At 35.8% G+C, this 18,484-nt stretch overlaps 1 protein-coding gene across 3 annotated transcripts in view; it reads left to right on the top strand.

The window, feature by feature from the left end:
- CDH12 (cadherin 12) overlaps window positions 1-18,281 on the top strand; it is a 535,924-nt gene extending 517,643 nt beyond the window's left edge. For all 3 annotated transcript variants that reach the window (XM_063400437.1, XM_063400419.1, XM_063400429.1), the window contains 5 exons: window positions 1,273-1,409; window positions 7,418-7,539; window positions 8,144-8,261; window positions 12,598-12,849; window positions 16,424-18,281. In XM_063400437.1, the coding sequence (XP_063256507.1) occupies window positions 1,273-1,409; window positions 7,418-7,539; window positions 8,144-8,261; window positions 12,598-12,849; window positions 16,424-16,920 (1,126 nt within the window). In that variant the 3' untranslated portion in view covers window positions 16,921-18,281. The remainder of the gene's footprint in view (window positions 1-1,272; window positions 1,410-7,417; window positions 7,540-8,143; window positions 8,262-12,597; window positions 12,850-16,423) is intronic.
- The last annotated feature ends 203 nt before the right edge of the window (window positions 18,282-18,484 follow it).

The raw sequence follows: 18,484 nt of genomic DNA, 5'->3' as shown, positions 1-18,484 counted from the left end.
TGGCATTCTTAGTACCAAGTAGAAATATTTTCTATGTGAATATGACATATACTCCTTTCTACCATTGCTTCCTTTTAGAGAAGAATCACAGTGTTTATCATTCCATTCCATCTATGTTAAGTACATAAATAACTCTAATTAGAAATGGAAAAAGCAACTTTTATTCTTCTCACTGTTTTACATGAAATGAGGTGTCACAGTAGTGGTTCTCTAGGCTTTACAATCTTCTGCATGTACTTGTTGTTGAGTGCCATTTTGTTCATATTGCCTACTGCTCACAAATGGCTTTCTCAATTTCATCCTGCCTAGTTTTTGAGAAACACTATCAAGGCATGAAAAGACTACCAATGAAAAGGAAATTGGTGGCTGGCAGCAATTGCTTCAGAAAAAAATACTATTCTGTTATGACTAGAAACAGTACCATCAAATGTGAAAATAGACTTTCAAATTAATTAGCATTTAAGGGAAATGGGTTTGAGATAGTTAACACATTGTTTTTAAGCAGCTGTGTTTACAGATATATCTCTGCTTTTTATTCCTCACTAGAGAAAAATAAGAAATAAGTCGGCATTTCTAGTTTTAGATCTGCTCTATGTTCATACTTCTTGACAAATAAAGACTCAGGAACACAAACCAAAACAAAATAAATCAAAACAAAGCAACAAGAAACAATGGTATTTCCCTGTTCCTCATAGGTCCTGTGAAAGGTACCTATTCTTCACACAGGCAAAGTGCTGTTTATTGATCCTGTATATGTGTGGGAGTAAGCATACTCTTCTCCATCTCCCTTGCTGTTACCCTGCCATAATCCTTTAGGACACCCCTTTGTGAGGCTATGTCCAGCTCACTGCAGCTACAAATGGATGTAAAGAGACCAGATCTGGTACATTCTTGATCACCATCCATACCTCAAGCCCTATTTCACATACCTTTTCTCTTTTCCCCTCTAAGCCTCTAAAGTGCTTCCAAAGTGGCTGATATAAGTAATCAGGGTCACAGAAGATGTGCATCAACTCCTTGAGACTTCAAGGTTTTCAAATAATCTGAGCACTAGGAGTACTAAGTCTTTTATTATATCCTATTTCCCCTTGAGCATTCCAACTTGGCAAAAAAAGAAATAAACAAATCATTCTTTATTGTCTTCATCCTGCAAGGATGGTAATAGCTGTGAAGAAAAAAATAACAAAACTTGAGATAGCTACACTGCTTCTGTGATAAATGAGTAATCTTTGCACATTTGCATCTACTTTCTTTAATATTTTTCACATACAGATACTTCATGGATTGGAAGAACGATGTGGACAGCTACTTTACAATAGATGCTACTGAAGGAACCATTGCTACTAATGAATTACTGGACAGAGAAAGCACAGCACAATACAATTTCTCTATAATTGCAAGTAAAGTTAGTAAGTATGACACAAACCCAATTAATATGCTAATAGGGTATTTTTCTTAGAATGTAATGCTCAGATATAAATATAATGGGAAGAGTGCTTGGATTGCCAAGAGTTTATTTAAGTAGGTTCAATGAATATAATTTCCCCAGACTCATGAGGATAATTGTGATGTTCAATCAGCCCTGTTTTGTAAGGTTTTGCTAGCAGACCTCAGGTAACCACAGGTCCCTTAGAAGCTGAAAAAGCATTTGTCAGCATGGAGAGCACAATGAGCTGTATGGGTGCCTTCCAGATCTGATTTCTGATTTTGTAAGTCATTTCATTTTTAATGAGGTTAGTCAAATAACAGGTCTGTCAGTGTGCTTTTTGAAGGCAGAAAAATTTAGAGTCATTTGATACCCAGATAAAATGTACTTTAAAATTAAGTCAAGATTTAGTGCCTTAGAAAAACTAATCTGTGTGTTGAATCTCTGTTTTTGTCTCTTCTCTCTGCCCAAAATTTAATGCCTGACCCCTTCTTTTCTTTTCCTGTGTGATTTGTGGTGGGATAATTTCATTTCTTGTCTTTGTGTCTTCTGCATAGCCTTTTCTTTATAAGAAGTCCCTTATTCCACTATATCATGTACCTGCAACTTTCTTCATTGGCATCCATGGATGTGGCATTTCTCATTCATGGTCTTGTCAACCTGTAACTCTCATAGGTGTATCTCACACTTTGAGTACAAGTCTTTTGGTCACTCAGCAGTTGTGCAAAGGCCACAGAATTCTTTCTGTTGACATCAACAGGCTGTAGAAGAGGGTCCTGCTGTATTTCTTATTCATTCTATGTTGTTTATGTGTCAGAAAAGGCAAGTTTCTGTAGCAAGAAACATGTTTTCCTCAATGTATTTCTTGCCTGAGTCTTCAAAAGTTAATACATGCTACTAGCAGAAAGAAGGAGATTTGGGAAGCAGAGATGGTATCTATTTTTTCGGATAAAAAAATAAATTCTCACTTGTAGCTATCCTAAAAAGAACCATGGGCTCACTTCTTGGAACCTGAAAATATACAGGGAACACCAGTCAAATGAACACTTGAATTTCATCCATAGATTGGAAAAGACATACACTGACAGAGAAGCCTAAACTGTCAGAAGTGGTTGAGTCCATGGAGATTCATATGCAGGTATATATTCACAGAAAATCCAGCAGTAATTTGTTTCCAGAGAAACTGAAAGGCAGGCAGATGCAGAAAGAAGGTCTCTTCATGGTCTATGTTTCAGTAAAGCTTAACTATTTAGACTTATTTTTGGGCAAAGGAATTTGAGATTTGTAATTCTTTTTTCCTGCAGTAAGAAAAGAGTTTTAGTAAACTTGATTTGACTCTATTTATTATTCCCAATAATAATTTAAGATGTCTAAAACTCTGAAATTTATTTTTACATGGACATATATTTACTAGTATGACATTTAAGCAGAGCTGTAGCAAATAGTATATATTTTGAAATCCCCAATTTTATCAATTGCTATGTTAAGAATCTGCACCTAAAACATATCTGTGTTTCATTGGAGCATATGCCAAAATATTTATACGTTGACTGTTTTCTATAACATTAACAATTTCCATATCTCTGCTATACTAGTAACAGGCAAAATTTGGGAGGATTTGAGGTATAGTCACTGTCAAAACATTATGCGCAATTTCCTGACTAAGAGCGTAGAAATAAAGGTGGAGGATTGAGGGATGACACACTGCACAAAATCAAAAAACAATGGTTAGAGAGAAAAAAAAATTGAAAAAGATTGAGGGGAAATTGTTATATTTGAAGAATAATTGATATAAAAAATTGCTGTCCATTGCTGACATAGAAACCGAAACTGTCATCCCTTATCACAGAGAAAAAACACACTGAGAAGTGCCTTGACATCCTAGTAGTCTGCATGGTTTCTGTTTCTGAAAATTTTTGATGCCACAGAACCTATTCAAACTAGTTAATTAAACATGGCTCTCATTAATTTCAAACACAAAGGGCAGTGGCATGAATAGCTTATTTCTATGCCTTCTTACCTTCCAGAGTCCCCACATGTAAATCAATCCTTTGAGAGTAATCCCTGCCCTTAATAATTCCCAGCATATGCATGTGAATTGTCCACAAGACCACTGGTTACCCTAAGCCAAAACTTAGAGCTGCTATAAGAGCATAATGGCAAAAAAAATCACAGCCCAGTGTTCAAAATTCCTCCATACGCTGCCTAATTACCTAGTACGGAAGTGTTGGGGTTTTTTTTTTTCTATTTTTCAAAACAGGAGATAAATAAAATGCATAAGAGCTTACTTCTGCTTTCCTGTCCTCAAGGCATAATTTAAAGGTAAAAATGAAATCATAATCTTTCCTGTCCAAACCATCTTCCCAACTCAGCTATGTCTAGGCCCAAATTTTGAGAATGTTAAAGAAACCTCACCTTACATCTCAAGATGGAATTATCTTCTCCTGCATACCATAACTGGGATCAAAGAATCAGCAGTTCTCCTCAATAGGCAGTATCTATTTTCTCAGAAACCTTGAATTTTCACAAATTCATTATTCAAAGAATGTTACATGTTTTCTACTGCTGCAATAGCTTTGAACCATTAAGATATCAACAAATGGTGGTAATCAAGCAAAAAACAAGAAGCAGGATGGTCACTTTCTTACAGACAGGAAAAACAAGAGATGAAGTAAACTAATTAATTAAGTTGATAAAATAATTTAACAAAGCTAATTAATTTTCCTATGTCTTACAGGCAGAATTGAAACATGACATCAATTTCTTAATTTCTAAGCTTATGATTTAACCAGTTTGTCTTCTCATCTGTGCAATCTGGGCAGAAAAGGCATAAGCAGATGTTTTTAGTGACTCACTCACTGATACCAGCGCGTACGTCACTATTGTGTTCACAGGGCTCATAAAGACTTGATTTTGAGAAAAACAACAATCAAAAAACAGAGAAAATGGAGGTCAAGTCTGCAAAGTAGAATTATAAATGTGATTCTTCATGCTTGTTCACACCAAGTATGACAGATCTTTGGTATTATATACAAATTCAAAGCTGTTCACAATCTTCTTGCAGTCTTAATTTATATACTCAAGTAGTTAAAGTGATGTCAGTGCAAACCAAAAAGAAAATCATATAAACAAAATGAAAACCTGAAATAGGTTCATCTTAGGTTCTGGTAATTCTCTTTACTTTCATATCTGACTTTTTCAGACCATTTATGCAAGATAAAATTCTAGTTTGCTGAAATACATAGGAAGAGAAGATTTTGGCCTCTAATATATCTTTCAAAGAACCACGGAAAATAAATCAGATACCATCAGTGAGAAATGAATATAAAGAGTGTACTCATATTCATGTATATTTCCAGAGCATGATATCCTGTTGTGATTTTGAGGGAGAAAAACATCAAATCCTTTTGTTAATTTTAAAAATATAGGTCACATACTACATAAACTGTTGCAAAAAGCAGAAAAAAAATAATTTATACAAGCTACTTCACAAAAAAATATGACCTCAAAGACTTCTTAAAGAAATTGACTTGTCTAACAGAAATTATCAAAATCATTTGATATTTCCATGTACAGTATGCATTCACTATTTTATTGGAAAGGCATTGTGAACATGTTCCTAAAAGGATATGAACACCTATGCCTGTATTTTGGTGGTGATGCATTAATTTCTAATCTGTTTCAAGATGTCTCCTGTATCCCTTCATCTCAGTGTTGTACCTTAAAAAGAACACACACACACTAAAAAACATCTAAAGCAAAACCGGAGTTACTCCATTGAGTACTGCCAGGAGGGAAGTTTTAGGCCACATTGTTTCTCCCAGCAGCTGTGTGAATTTGACCTGTTCGGGGATTTTCTGATCTCTCTATAGAGGTCCTGCCCTCTACTGAGTAAAAGAACTTCTTAGTAATTTTTTTTATTATTATCCTTTCCTAGTATAAAAGGGAACCAATTCAACTATGAACAAGTGATCTAGATTTCTTCCAGCTCTTCAGACACTTAAAGAATCAGTGCCTAATGCCTAGTTGCTAGACCAAACTGTGCCTTTGATTGTACTGCACAATGCCTTTCTTCACAGAGACATTCTGCAAGTAGGGATGATGTTGAATTGGAAATGAATGAGAATTCCAAGACATGTCATTATCTATTTTCTCTTTAAATATTAAATATTTCTCTTTTAAATTCACTGGTAGGGACAACAAATGTGTAATCTGGGTAGTCCATCTTTGTTGTCTTCTAGATTCCAAGCTGTGTTTATAGCATGGTCAGTTTATCTGTATGTTATCTGTAAATAGGTAAAACAAAGTTTATCTTGCAGTTAGTCCTATGTAACTAGGAAATCATTGAGGAATACCTTTGGTTTTGACAGAGATCTCCTGAACTACTGCATTTAGTAGTTCCTAAGAATAAGGAGGAAATCATGCAAATTTTTTACAGTGACAAAGTGAAGAGACTTTGCCCCTTGCTGTGTTAGTTATAAACAAAAGAAATGCCAAGGATTATACAAACTGCAAAGAAAGTGCCCAATTCAAATAAAGTGAAGGGTCCATTGAGGGCCATGAAGATGATCAGAGGGTTGGAGCATGTCTGCTATGAAGACAGGCTGAGACAATTGAGCTTTTACAGCTTGGAGAAGAGAATGCTCTGGGATGACCTAATTGTGGCCTTCCAGTACCTGAAGGAAGTTTACAAGAAAGGTGGACTTTGACAGCAGCAGGTAGTGACAGGACAAGGAGGAATGGCTTCAAACTCAATGAATGTAGGTTTGGATTGGATATGAGGTAGAAACTCTTCACAGTGTGGGTGCTGAGGCACTGGCACAGGTTTCCTAGAGGAGTTGTGGGTGCCCCATCCCTGGAAGCATTCAAGACCAAGTTGGAAGGGACTTTGAGCAATCTGGTCTAGTGAAAGGTGTCTCTGCATGTGGCAGGGGGCTTGAAACTAGATGATCTTTAAAAGTTCCTTCCCAACCAAGCTATTCTGTGATTCTGACTCTGTTATTCTATGATTTATTCCTGAAGATTCAAGACAACTCCTTTTGTACTTAAACATGGTCCCATGTTGTTATTCCAACACCACCCTGATTTATAGCATATATTTTTACAGTAGTTAACTGTTTCTGTCACTCATCTTAAGTGAAAAAGAGTAAAATAATTGTACTTTTGACTCACCAGCTATACTATTTTTTGTGTATTTGCTGTTTCTCAGGAGGTCTCAGCATAAAGTAAAAGAGAACATTATCTGCTTTGTATTAAGCTAGTGTCTCTGTTTTGTCAGACATTGCATTTGGGAGTAAACTTGTTTACAAAATACATCTAGTGGTTGATAAAGATTATCTATAGTGGAAAGAAACATGTGTATACTATTGTTTAAAATTTATTTTACACAAAAACATTTGCTGCCTGCAAACACTTTTGCAGTTAAAGAAATACCTTCCACAACACGGCCAAATAGTTGAATGCTAACTGTGAATGTTTCACTGCTAAATTTAACACTGATTCTGGCTTTCAGAGTGACTTTGTTTTTCATATCTTTCTCTCTTTCTCCATCTTCTAAATTGGTATGCTCTGCTTGTCTCCTTAATATCTTGAAGATGTAAACAATGGCTAGGCAATAAATATTGATTTTCTGCATTTAGTGTGGAAAACAGAATTCAGTTTTAATCATTAGAAGTGTTTTCCACATGTTTAATGAAAAGTGATCTGAGAAAAGTTTGCATCCTTAATAACAGGTACAACTTCACTTTTTTTTCCACTTATGTCTGATAAACATAATCACGCTGATTGATTCCTTAACCCATGAGGAATAATGGATCAAAGTCTGATACAAATTCATAAGAGTTTGGTTCTGTTTTCTTCTTAGTTCAAATCAGAAGTAAATGGAACTCAAGGGCTTTGGGGAGTCACAGTGCTGAGGTCACAAGTTTATGACAGCTTATAAGACTGGTGATGACAACAAATGTAACACTTTTCTTTTGAAATTATTTATAGGTAATCCACTCCTAACCAGCAAAGTCAATGTTATAATAAATGTTTTGGATGTCAACGAGTTTCCTCCTGAAATTTCAGTTCCGTATGAGACATCTGTATGTGAAAATGCCAAGCCAGGACAGGTATTTCAAATTTGTAATGTTTGCTCTTTTGCTTTTTCTTTCCTTATTATTTATAATGGTAGAAATTTCTGGGTTAAAAAATTACATCATGGTCAAAATTCTGCTATAAACAAAATGCCTGTGTTGGAAATACATACTGGAATTCTGTTCGCTGACTTTTATGGTCTATTTACAGTCTATTTTTTTTTTTTATTTTTCTCCAATTATATGTGCCTTAGGCACCCTTTACTGTGCATTTAATAGCTATGAGAGGACAAAGAATCCCTTCCTTAAAGGGTTGTAACTGAGACAGAAGTAGTAGCAGATAAATTGAAACATAACCATTCAGCCAAAAGCCGTCAGTAGCACTTTAATATAAACAATAAATATTAAATACCATGAATATACAGTAAATCTTTCTGATTTTCATCAGATGTGTCAAAGCAAGACATTCTGAATTCTCTGGTGCTTATAGAATTCAGAGGTCTTGCCTACACTGTTCAGGGAATGAGAGTAATCCAGCAAGATTTCACTTTCAACAGTTTAATTTGATGTTCACTTTGCACTTCTACAAAACTGCTTTTTTTAGAAGAGTGAACTGACTTCAGAATTAATCTGGTTTCAGGTAATACAGACCATCACTGCAGCAGATAAAGATTTGTCACCAGCTGGACAAAGGTTTTCCTTCAAACTGTCATCCGAGGCTTCCAACAAACCAAACTTCACAGTCCATGACTACAGAAGTAAGTTGGTTACCCATATCTCTCTTTTAGAGCAGCAGACTGTAGTTACAATGACAAATATGTTTACTTTCAATTACAGTTGTGTCTACAGACCTAACGTTTTTCTTTGACATTTCTAATTGTTAAACTCTCTGGGACTTTCATTAATATAAATTCAGGTCTTGCACCTTTTCTTATTTTTAGGGTCAGGAATTGTCAGAACACCAAAGGCTGAGATTTCCCTACAGGCCTTCAAAAACACTGCTACCTGTTTTATTTTCTTCTTTTTATCATTCAGTATCTCAGGAAGAATCCCTATGCCAATGCAGGTATACCTTTAAACAAGGCACTATTGCTGTCTTGTTTAAATACTATGACTTTGCTAACCATTTTCAAAATACACAGATATTGTGCTTTCTTGAGGATACATAGTCCAGCAGAAGAGTGAGTTCTAAATGTGTACAGTGCTGCTGAAGTACAACACCCTTAGTAACTTGGAGATTTATACAACTGACATCCTTGATTTTTCTTCCAATTTTTGTCATAAATGAACATATTTTCTTTTCTTATTACCTTGAACTCTTTTGTTTGATGGCAAAGAACAAACCAAGACAAAAAAATTGATTTTATGCTACAGTAAGCATCTTCAAGGATGTAGTCTTATGAACAGACACAGCTAAAAATGAAAAAATGCTGTAGTAAATTTTCCCTACTAACTACTTTAGTCAAATAAGAGAAAAAAAAGTATTTGAGCTATTAGATGAACCTTAAATAACTGTGATGAGCTTTTAATATAAAAGGATTTACATTACTCTTCTAAGAAAGAACACCTAAAGCCATCCAACAAAGTTCAAAAATATTTGACTGTGTAGGTTATAAGTATCACTATCTAAAAAAGTATATAATTCTTAATTTTTCAATTTCTGTTTTCAATTTAAATTTGAGGTTACATAGATTGTGGGGCAAAGGTTCCTTTCTTGAGAATTCTGTGACCCAAGTCCCTAAAAGTGCTAGAAATGAATAATATACCAATTGAAATAAAATTGCAAAACTTTTTTTCTTAGCCTAAAAAACAAAATTTAAATAATGTATATGGCCCACATAATTTTTGAAGACATGCACTATTTACAGTGTTTTGCAATAGAAAACTAAAGCCAAAACATAAGCTAACAACTATTAATTCTGAAGAAACTTCAGAAATAAATAAATTTGAAAAAAACAAACTGTGCTTCTTTTCTCTGTATGTATAACTCTCCTGGGAAGCTGATACAATGAAAATGGTTTATTCCCAAACTTAATAGTGACTTTTATCTTTGTGTGTCATAGATAGTTAAAAAGATTGAACAGACGAGCAAGGAACTGCACTTAAGGATTTGTAAATAGAGAATATAGTGAAACCATTCATAATATTGTAGACATGAATTATAGTATCTTATAAAACCAAAACTGTATAGATGTAAAAGCATTTTGTCAAAGGGCATTCAAACAGTTTTCTTGAGACAGACAGCTCAATCAATATGAAGGACAACTTTATAACAGAGTCAAGTTCCCTTACTTCTGTTCTTGGAAGATTAGGGCATTACTCCTCTCTGGAACATATTTCAAGGCCCATATGGGTAGAATCTTCCCAATTACATAGTCTTATAACATAAATACTATGTATTATATCTAGATTTTTTTTTTTGTAAAGATCTCTTTAAAGTAAAAGCTTTAATTTTTTTTCTTGTCTGTTTCCTAAAATATCCTTTAACATCAGTAAGGTTTTTTTTTTTCAAATAATTACAAACTTCTGCTTTAAATAGGAATCTTCTCAGGTAATTTTAACAAATTTAATTTATCAAAAGAATCTTTAAACTTTATAAGTCTATACAGTAATTACTAATGCTTTTGTAAAGTGTGCTTAGCATATGAGTTTGGTGAGGAAATTGTTCAAATATTATTAGATAATTAAATTTTCCTGTTTAAACCAGTAATGTTGACACTGAGATGACTTTGGATCTCAGTAATCTGGTAATGAAGCTTCACTACTGTATGAAAACAAGTGCAATATTCTGATAAAAATTGAAAACCACCAAGATACAGACTTTTAAAAGCATTTCTTAACACTTAAAAAAAAAAAAAAAAAGAAAAAGAAGAAAGAAGTATGCTATTTGCTACAATGTAAGGAACAAAAAAAACCCCACCAAGAACATAAAAATAATTTTTCGTTGTCGAAGATTTACAGAGAATTACAAAAAAATCTGTCCAAACAAAAACCCTGTCTTGCAATATCTTCTGCCTTTTGTTTTGTTTGCCAAAAAGGTGGAGGAAAGTCTGCTCTGTGCACAATGTAAAGGTGTAATAACACCACCTTATTTTCACTAAGGAAACCTTTTAAAAACAGGTACCATTTTCTTTTAAGTTAGCAATTATATTAGTAACAAGCAGATACTTTGTAAAAGCAAATTTTTTCTATTTTTTGAGGACGCGGTGTGTTGTTAATTGTGGTACAATTATTTCTTTTACAAATAAAGATGGCATTTAAAATTTTTAAATAAATCAAGAAGCCCTAATCCCCATGCTATTATACTATAGAAGTGAAAATCATGGGTGGTCTCATACTTCAGCCGGTATAACTGCTTGTGCTGTACCCAAGAGAAGCAAGGCCCCCACTTCAGAATATAACTTAATGAGGACTGGAGCGAGACAGAGGCTCAAGGATGCCTTTCAGCAGCACTGAGATCAATCCACCCTGTTAAAAGAAGTGATGCCCTGGCAGAGCTGGAGTGCTTCCAAAGGGACTGCAGATCTCCCTGCTTTGCTGGCCTCTCTCTGCTCTCTAGAGGGCAGCTTCCATGTGGAGTACACTCCACTGCTCATTTAGGACACAGAATTTCCTTTTCTCACACATATCCTATAATTTATTTTATTGTCAACAGACTGGAGAACCAGAAGCTCTCTCAGCTTCTCTAGGCTTTTCTGTGTAGAGTTCAAACACCTGCCTCTGTTCATACTCTCAAAAGAACTTTGAACAATTGAAAGGGGTCATAAAAGAGCAACAAAAAGTGTACAAAATTAAGGAGTTAAGAGGTTGATCTGATTGAGTCTTCTCAAAGGAGAATAAAAAGTCATTTAGTTTCATTGTAAGCTATTAAAGTGATCTTTAGTGTTTCAATTAGAAGAAAAAAAATAAAAGAATATAAATAATTCTAATAACAGAAATATGGAAAAATAATAGAAATAAAACTAAACTGAATATCTTCAAATTAGTTCTTAAACTATTCATACAGTGTAGATGATTAATCACAGAGAGAAAGAAAAAGCTGAAGATGGAAGCTGGTTTTATTCAAACTATTCTGAAACATTTTTCCTTTTCAAAACTATATGTAACTGAACTTGACCTGTCCATGTCTGAGTTTGATAAAAAAGGAAGCGTCTGAAGAATTTTTTTAGCTATGTGTCTTCCCAATGGTGTCTAATCATAACATACCTAATTTTGGATAATTAGAGTTCCTTCTTATTGTCCTTAATCAGAACTCCATACCAGTATTTGAGTGTGAAATTCAGAGCCCTTAGCCTTTCTACCTCATAACAAATCTCTGAGGCATGAAAACTGTCATGTGACATCTCGTAAAAAATATGATAAAGAATATAGGTGAGATGGAAAAATGGTAATTGCAGCAGGTTACTTTCATTTAGTTCTGTCATCTCCTTAATTCCCTGCTAAATTAATTTTGGTTTTGCTTTAAATGTAATTCTTTTAATCTTCAAATCATTTCCTTGCTACTTTATTTGATTCAGGAAAAGCAGCAATCACTAACTGGGAAGAAATGACAAAGTCTAGAAGTGGACTAATTGCTGGAAACTGTACTGATTTTCAAGTTCTTAGTTCATTTCTCTACTTATATTTAATGGGGCAGGAAAGCTAAAATGATTGCATATTGTCCAGGTTTATTACTTTATATTGTGAGGGAAATTATTTAGTTGATAGAGACATGATTCTAAATTCATCTGCAATCAAGATCCTTTGGACCTCAGGCTTGGAATGTAAGGAGATCAGGAGAAAAAAACTGAAAACTCTTCAGAATTATACTTGTAATGTTTTGTTTCAGTGTTTTTTAGTTATTTTTATCTTCTTTGAAATTTCAGCTGTTAAAAGGTTTACAAGAAAAGGCATATTGTTTAAGGCTCTGCAAAAAATAACTGTACCAGCCGGAATACAATACCTTCTGTAATGGCAAAGCATGGCAATTACATAATGCATGTAATTCTCCAAGTTTGAAATATGAAATATCAGCCCATTACTGAAGGCGATACAAGCTGCAATATGAAATGAAGTACACAATAAAAATCTGCTAATGACTGTCATGTTTTACAGACAACACAGCTGGGATTGAAACCAGGAGAAATGGCTACAGCAGAAGGCAGCAAGAGCTGTACTTTCTTCCAATAATAATAGAGGACAGCAGTTACCCTGTCCAGAGCAGCACAAACACTTTGACTATCCGTGTTTGCAGATGTGATTCTGATGGCACCATCCAGTCTTGCAACGTGGAAGCAATCTTCTTGCCAGTCGGCCTCAGCACAGGAGCTCTGATTGCCATCTTGTTGTGTATTGTTATACTTCTAGGTTAGTTCTCATGAAACCCTGTAAAGTGCTTTACTCTGATGATGCACTAGTTACACCTAGTTTTTAACAAAAGCCATGGAAAATGTGTGGCAGTTTATATCTAGGAGAATATCCCAAAGTGCTGATCGTGACCATGAATCTGTTAATCCATGCAATATCTCTTAATGCATTAAGAGAAGCAGTTTTCAGTGGAACCCAAATAATTTTTTCTCTGAAATTATTTTAAATGTCTTTCTTGAAAGATTAATTTTTTAGATTATTATTAAGATAGACAAGTCCTACCGACAGTAACAGCAGTAAGGACATAGTAAGAGCCTCTATTTAATTCTTCATGCCCACTTAAGCAAAAGGAGAATGAGCAAATGGAAGAGGAGAAAATAATGGTAACACTGACTCTTACTGGCTATGTTCATATAAAGCTTCACAGGAAGATTTTTTTTTTAATTTAAGGCAGACATGGTTTTCATAAGATGGCACTGTAATTTGTTCTTAATTTGTTCTACTTTATATTTAAATACTTCCTTACTTGTAGCATATCCAAAGCAGTCAGTCCAATGCACTCATGTGCATGTTACTTGCAATATAGCCTTAATCAATCGCTAATGAAATAAAACCAGATTTATAACTGGTGCCCCCCAGGCACAGCGGGGGCTGCAGAAATCAAACTGAGTCTAACAGGTGCTGGCCTCTGCCTCGTTTTGAGTCTAGTGGTTTTCAAGGTCTGTGATAGTCTACTGCGTACCCAGAAATAGCTCCTGACACAGAATATAACGTGGATATGTCATTGCACTTGGATGATGCAGGTGCCACTTAAGTAAATTACTAAAGGCTCAGGGTTGCATAAGTAGCTTCTGAGTAAGAGTGGGTAAAAGTCAGGATTTCTGCCTTGTGTCAAAAAGTTATGTTGTGAGAAAAAGATTTTTTTCAAATCAGAACAAGAATGGCAAATGGTCACATTTCCCTTGGAGTAGCAGTTAAATTCACAAATACACTCATTCTGAAGAATTTAAAAGAAAACCAAACAACCAATTAACAAAATAACTTACATCAGGGTGTTTTTTTTGAAGCAAGAAGAATGCTGTCTCCTTTGCTACAATTCCAGTTAGAGCAGGATGGATATCCCCCAACTTCTCTGGGCAACATATTCCACTGCTTGACATCCTGGTGATAAAGGAGTCTTTTATTCTTACGTTTTAATAGAATTATCTGCATTTCAGTTTTTGCCCTTTGCCTCTGGTCCTGTGACAGGACACCCCTCAGAAAAGCCTGTCTCTACTTCCATCCATCAGGTACATATTCACATTGGGAAGATCCCCCTGCACCTTCTCCAGAACGAGCAGACCTGGCTCTCTTAGCCTCTCCGTGTGTGGCAGATGTTCCCATTCCCTAATCATCTCTGTGGTTCTACATTGGACTCACTTCAGGGAGTCCATGTCTGTCCTGTAATAAGGAGCCCAGAACTGGGCCCAGAACTCCAAATGTGCATAAGCAGAGCTGAGCAGAGGGCAATGACCATCACACTAGACCTGCTAGCAATGCTTCTCCTAATGCAGTCCCAAATGCTATTGATCTTATTTGACACAAGGGCATGTTGATGGCTCATGGTGAACTTGTCCACCAGGATCACAAGGCCTCATCTATCTATCTGCTTTCTGGTCAGCTGGCCAATAGCATCCACAGTATGCAGTCACTCCCCTCTGTGTGTGGGACTTGGAATTTCTATCTGTTGAACATCTTAGAGTTCCTTTTGGCCCACTCCCTCAGCCTGATGAGATCCCTTTGAACAGTGGCACAACCACTCTTTTTTATTGCCTGAAAGCTTGCTGGGGGTGTACTTGATCCCACCATCCAGGCTATTTATGAAAATATTAAACAAAAGTAGTCCCAAATCCTGTGGTACTTTATCAGTGACTGGCCTCCATCTGGTCTTTGAAATGTTGCTTACAACCTTTACAGTCTCACAGCTTGGCAGCTTTGCAGTCCACCTCACCATCTGCCTGTGTAGTCCACACTTTCTAGGGTTTTTTGAGAAGATTGTTATGAAAGGTAATATCAAAAGCTTTGCTAGAGTTAGGATAAAATTATTGCACTTTTCTCCTTTCATCAACCAGTCACCTCATTGTAGAAGGCTATCAAGTGGGTTAAGCACAATTTCACCTTCATAAATCCATGCCTGCTACTCTCACACCCTTTCTTAGTTTCCAGAATTATTTTCTCCATCATTTTCCTAAAAATCTAGGTAAGACTGACTGGCTGCTAGTTCCCTACTTCATTCTTCTTGCTCTACTTGAAGATGGGAATGACATTATTTCCAGTCATCAGAAACCTCTCCCAGTGCCCATGACCTTTCACAAATAGTCACAAATAGCCCTACAATGATAGCAGCCACCTTCCTTATTATTCATGTGTATATCTCACCATATCCCTTTGCACTTGTGTGTCCAGTTTGTTTAAGTATTCCCTAACCTGATCCTCTTTCACCAAGGACAAGTCTTTCTTATTCCAGACTTTCCCTTTGGACTCAGAGACACGGAATTACTGGAGGACAGCTTTACAAAAAAAGACAGAGTCAAAGAAGCTGCTGACTAGACTGGCCTTTCCGTGACATTTGGCAACAGCTCCCCTGCCCCATTCAGCAGTGGGCCCACCTTTACTCTACCTTTCTACCCTTTTTTTTCTCTTAATTGTACGAGCCCTTCTTGCTGCCCTTCATGTCCCTCCTGAGACAGCACCATGTGGGCTTTGTCTTTCCTAACCTCATTCCTGCGTGTTCAGACTGTCACTGTATATTCCTCCTGGCTCACCTGTCAGTGTTTTCAACTCTTAGATGCCTCTTTTTTTATCACTGAGTTTATTCAAGAGCTTCTTATTCATCAAAGCAGGCCTCCTGCTGCCTTTTCTTGATTTCCTGCTCCACAGGTTGGACCACTGTTGAGTTTAGAGGACATAATACTTGAAAATCAACCAGCTCTCCTGGACCCCTCTTCTCTCCAGAATCTTATAACATGTAATTTTTTGAAGCAGATTTCTGAAGAGGCCAAAATGTACTGTATAAAAAGTTACAGTAGGATTATTTTTTTGTATTTCAAAAATTCCAAATTTGAAAATATTCAAATTATTTATTACTCAAAATTCCTTTTTTTTTTTTTTTTTTTTTTAAATACTCTGTGGGTTGGGTTTTTGGTTTAGGTTTTTTACTCTTCATTTCAAAGTGTAAATTTAGGGTTCTTTTCTCTATTTTGCTATGGAAAATACTTTTTTAAAAAATCACATTTCTGTCTCTCTGAACTAAAAACCTGAAGTTCTATTCAATTCTATTTGTTTGCAAAGCAGGCCAGCAGGAAAACTTTTTGGTACTTTCTCCAGCAGTACAACAAGTGCTTAGGAAAGTTAGACTCGTATATCAAAGAGCAAATAATTTTTCATTGGCTAGAGCACTGCCAAGCACTGCTCTTTTCTAAGGACAAAAGTCCCTTTTATTGCTTGTGGCTTTCAAAGAAAGATATGATGATGTGTCATCAGAGTACTAAATTATTTCTGTGCCTGTCTTAACTTCAGTTGTCTCTCGTTACAGTCATTGTGGTACTGTATGTAGCACTACGGAGGCAGAAGAAAAAGGACACCCTGATGACCTCTAAAGAAGACATCAGAGATAATGTTATCCACTATGATGATGAAGGAGGTGGAGAGGAGGACACCCAGGCTTTTGACATAGGTGCCCTGAGGAATCCCAAAGTGATTGAAGATAACAAAATACGCAGGGACATAAAACCAGACACCTTGCGTTTTACACGCCACAGACCACCAGCGGAAGATAACACAGACATAAGAGATTTCATTAATCAAAGGCTGCAGGAAAATGATGTAGATCCATCTGCACCCCCTTATGACTCCTTGGCAACCTATGCTTATGAAGGAAACGGATCTGTTGCAGAGTCTCTCAGCTCTATAGACTCCCTCACTACAGAGGCAGATCAGGATTATGACTATCTGAGTGACTGGGGACCTCGCTTTAAGATCTTGGCAGATATGTTTGGAGAAGAAAGTTATAACCCTGACAAAGTCACTTAAGTACAACTACAACAGTGAAACAAAAAGAAACGCAAACCAACAACAAATTTAAAAGATAAACCTAAGCTTTATATAAGACACAATTATTTGATTATAAAAGACAGCAATTGTTTCCAGCAAGTTACTACATTTATCATACCATCAGTTTTGGTTTGATTTGCAAAAGAATGATAAATCCTGTAACACACACAGGTTTTTGTTGTTGTTATTTTGTTACTCTGGAATTACACTGAGACAAGCTCAGGCCTACAAGGTGCAGTTTACTGACCTGACTTAGAAAGAAGGTAGCTTTCTGGCATCACGGTGGAAGAGTGGTAGCTTTTTCGTAATTCCACTAAAGTGCCTATTGAAACTTTTATCATTTAAGTGGTAAACTGTCTGCTGTGATGGTGTTACAAAACTAAATTGTAAATCAGACACGAACTTTAAGACAAGAAGCAATAGCAACATGCTGACTTCTTTTAGGAAAAAATGGATATTGCTTCCTGGAGTATCTAATGACTAGAACTGTGGGGGAGGAGGGGGGTGTGTACATTGTGTTTGGGGATTATGTTTGTTGTCTTTTTTTAAAAGAAAACGGTATGTCAAGACATCGTATTTCCTCTTCCAAAGTTTCACTGAAAAATTAAATTTAAAATGCTATTGCTCACTCTGAAAATGTAAAGCCCAAATTAAAAAGGAAAAGATCTTAGCATACATCAATGAATATTTAAAATGTTCATACAAATACTACATTTTCCAAAATAATAAAAAGATGAAAGCAGCTATTCCTTGATGTGAAGGAAATTTCCCTTGTCTCTCCCTCTTCTTTTGAAATAAGACAATTATTAGAACGTAAAAATGGAGAGGGTTTTTGAAGACTATTATTGTATTTCTAGTACCAAGACACCTTTTCCATTGTAAGTATCCCTAAAGAAGTACATGTAAAGAACTTCACACCACTTTTCTTTGCAGTTAGATTGTTACTCTGTGGGCACCATAAGCATATATAAATATAGGGGTTTTTCCATTGATCATCTGCCACAGTTCAGCACGTCACTGTATTTCCCTGCCACACCCACAGGAAATATTTTAGAAAACCTTTTGAGGTTGGACACTTTCTTAATTTTGTTCTTGACAAAATTTAAACGGAAGCAGAATAAATATATAAACCAGCACTTTTGTCCACTCTTTATGTACGTATCCATGCCTAAATGTAGCTGTTCAGATTACAGAAGTTCAGATATGCACAAGGCATTGTCTTGAAAGATGTCTTGCAAAACTATTTTATGAGACTTCTGATGATGATCTAAGGCATAGACATTTTGTAAGACAACAATGTATGGCCCCCAAAGTGCATATATCCTTATATTCTCCTTCCAAATTCTCTGCAGTGCTATTCAGTCTGTTTGAGCTCTACTCATGATTAATGGCACTGCCAAGGGCAGCCTGAGTCTTTCTTGAACCAGAAGTTTTTTATTCACCACAGGTCTATAGCTTACCTTTTGTATAGCTAAAGAATTAATAACTATCAGATATACTTAGCTCACAAGTTTGATATTAACGTGCACAAGTTTCCCTTTAC

Source organism: Prinia subflava, chromosome 1 (assembly GCF_021018805.1).
Source record: "Prinia subflava isolate CZ2003 ecotype Zambia chromosome 1, Cam_Psub_1.2, whole genome shotgun sequence".
NCBI classification, from domain to species: domain Eukaryota; kingdom Metazoa; phylum Chordata; class Aves; order Passeriformes; family Cisticolidae; genus Prinia; species Prinia subflava.
Note: the sequence above shows the minus strand (reverse complement) of the source record. Positions and strands in the feature narration are given on the sequence as shown.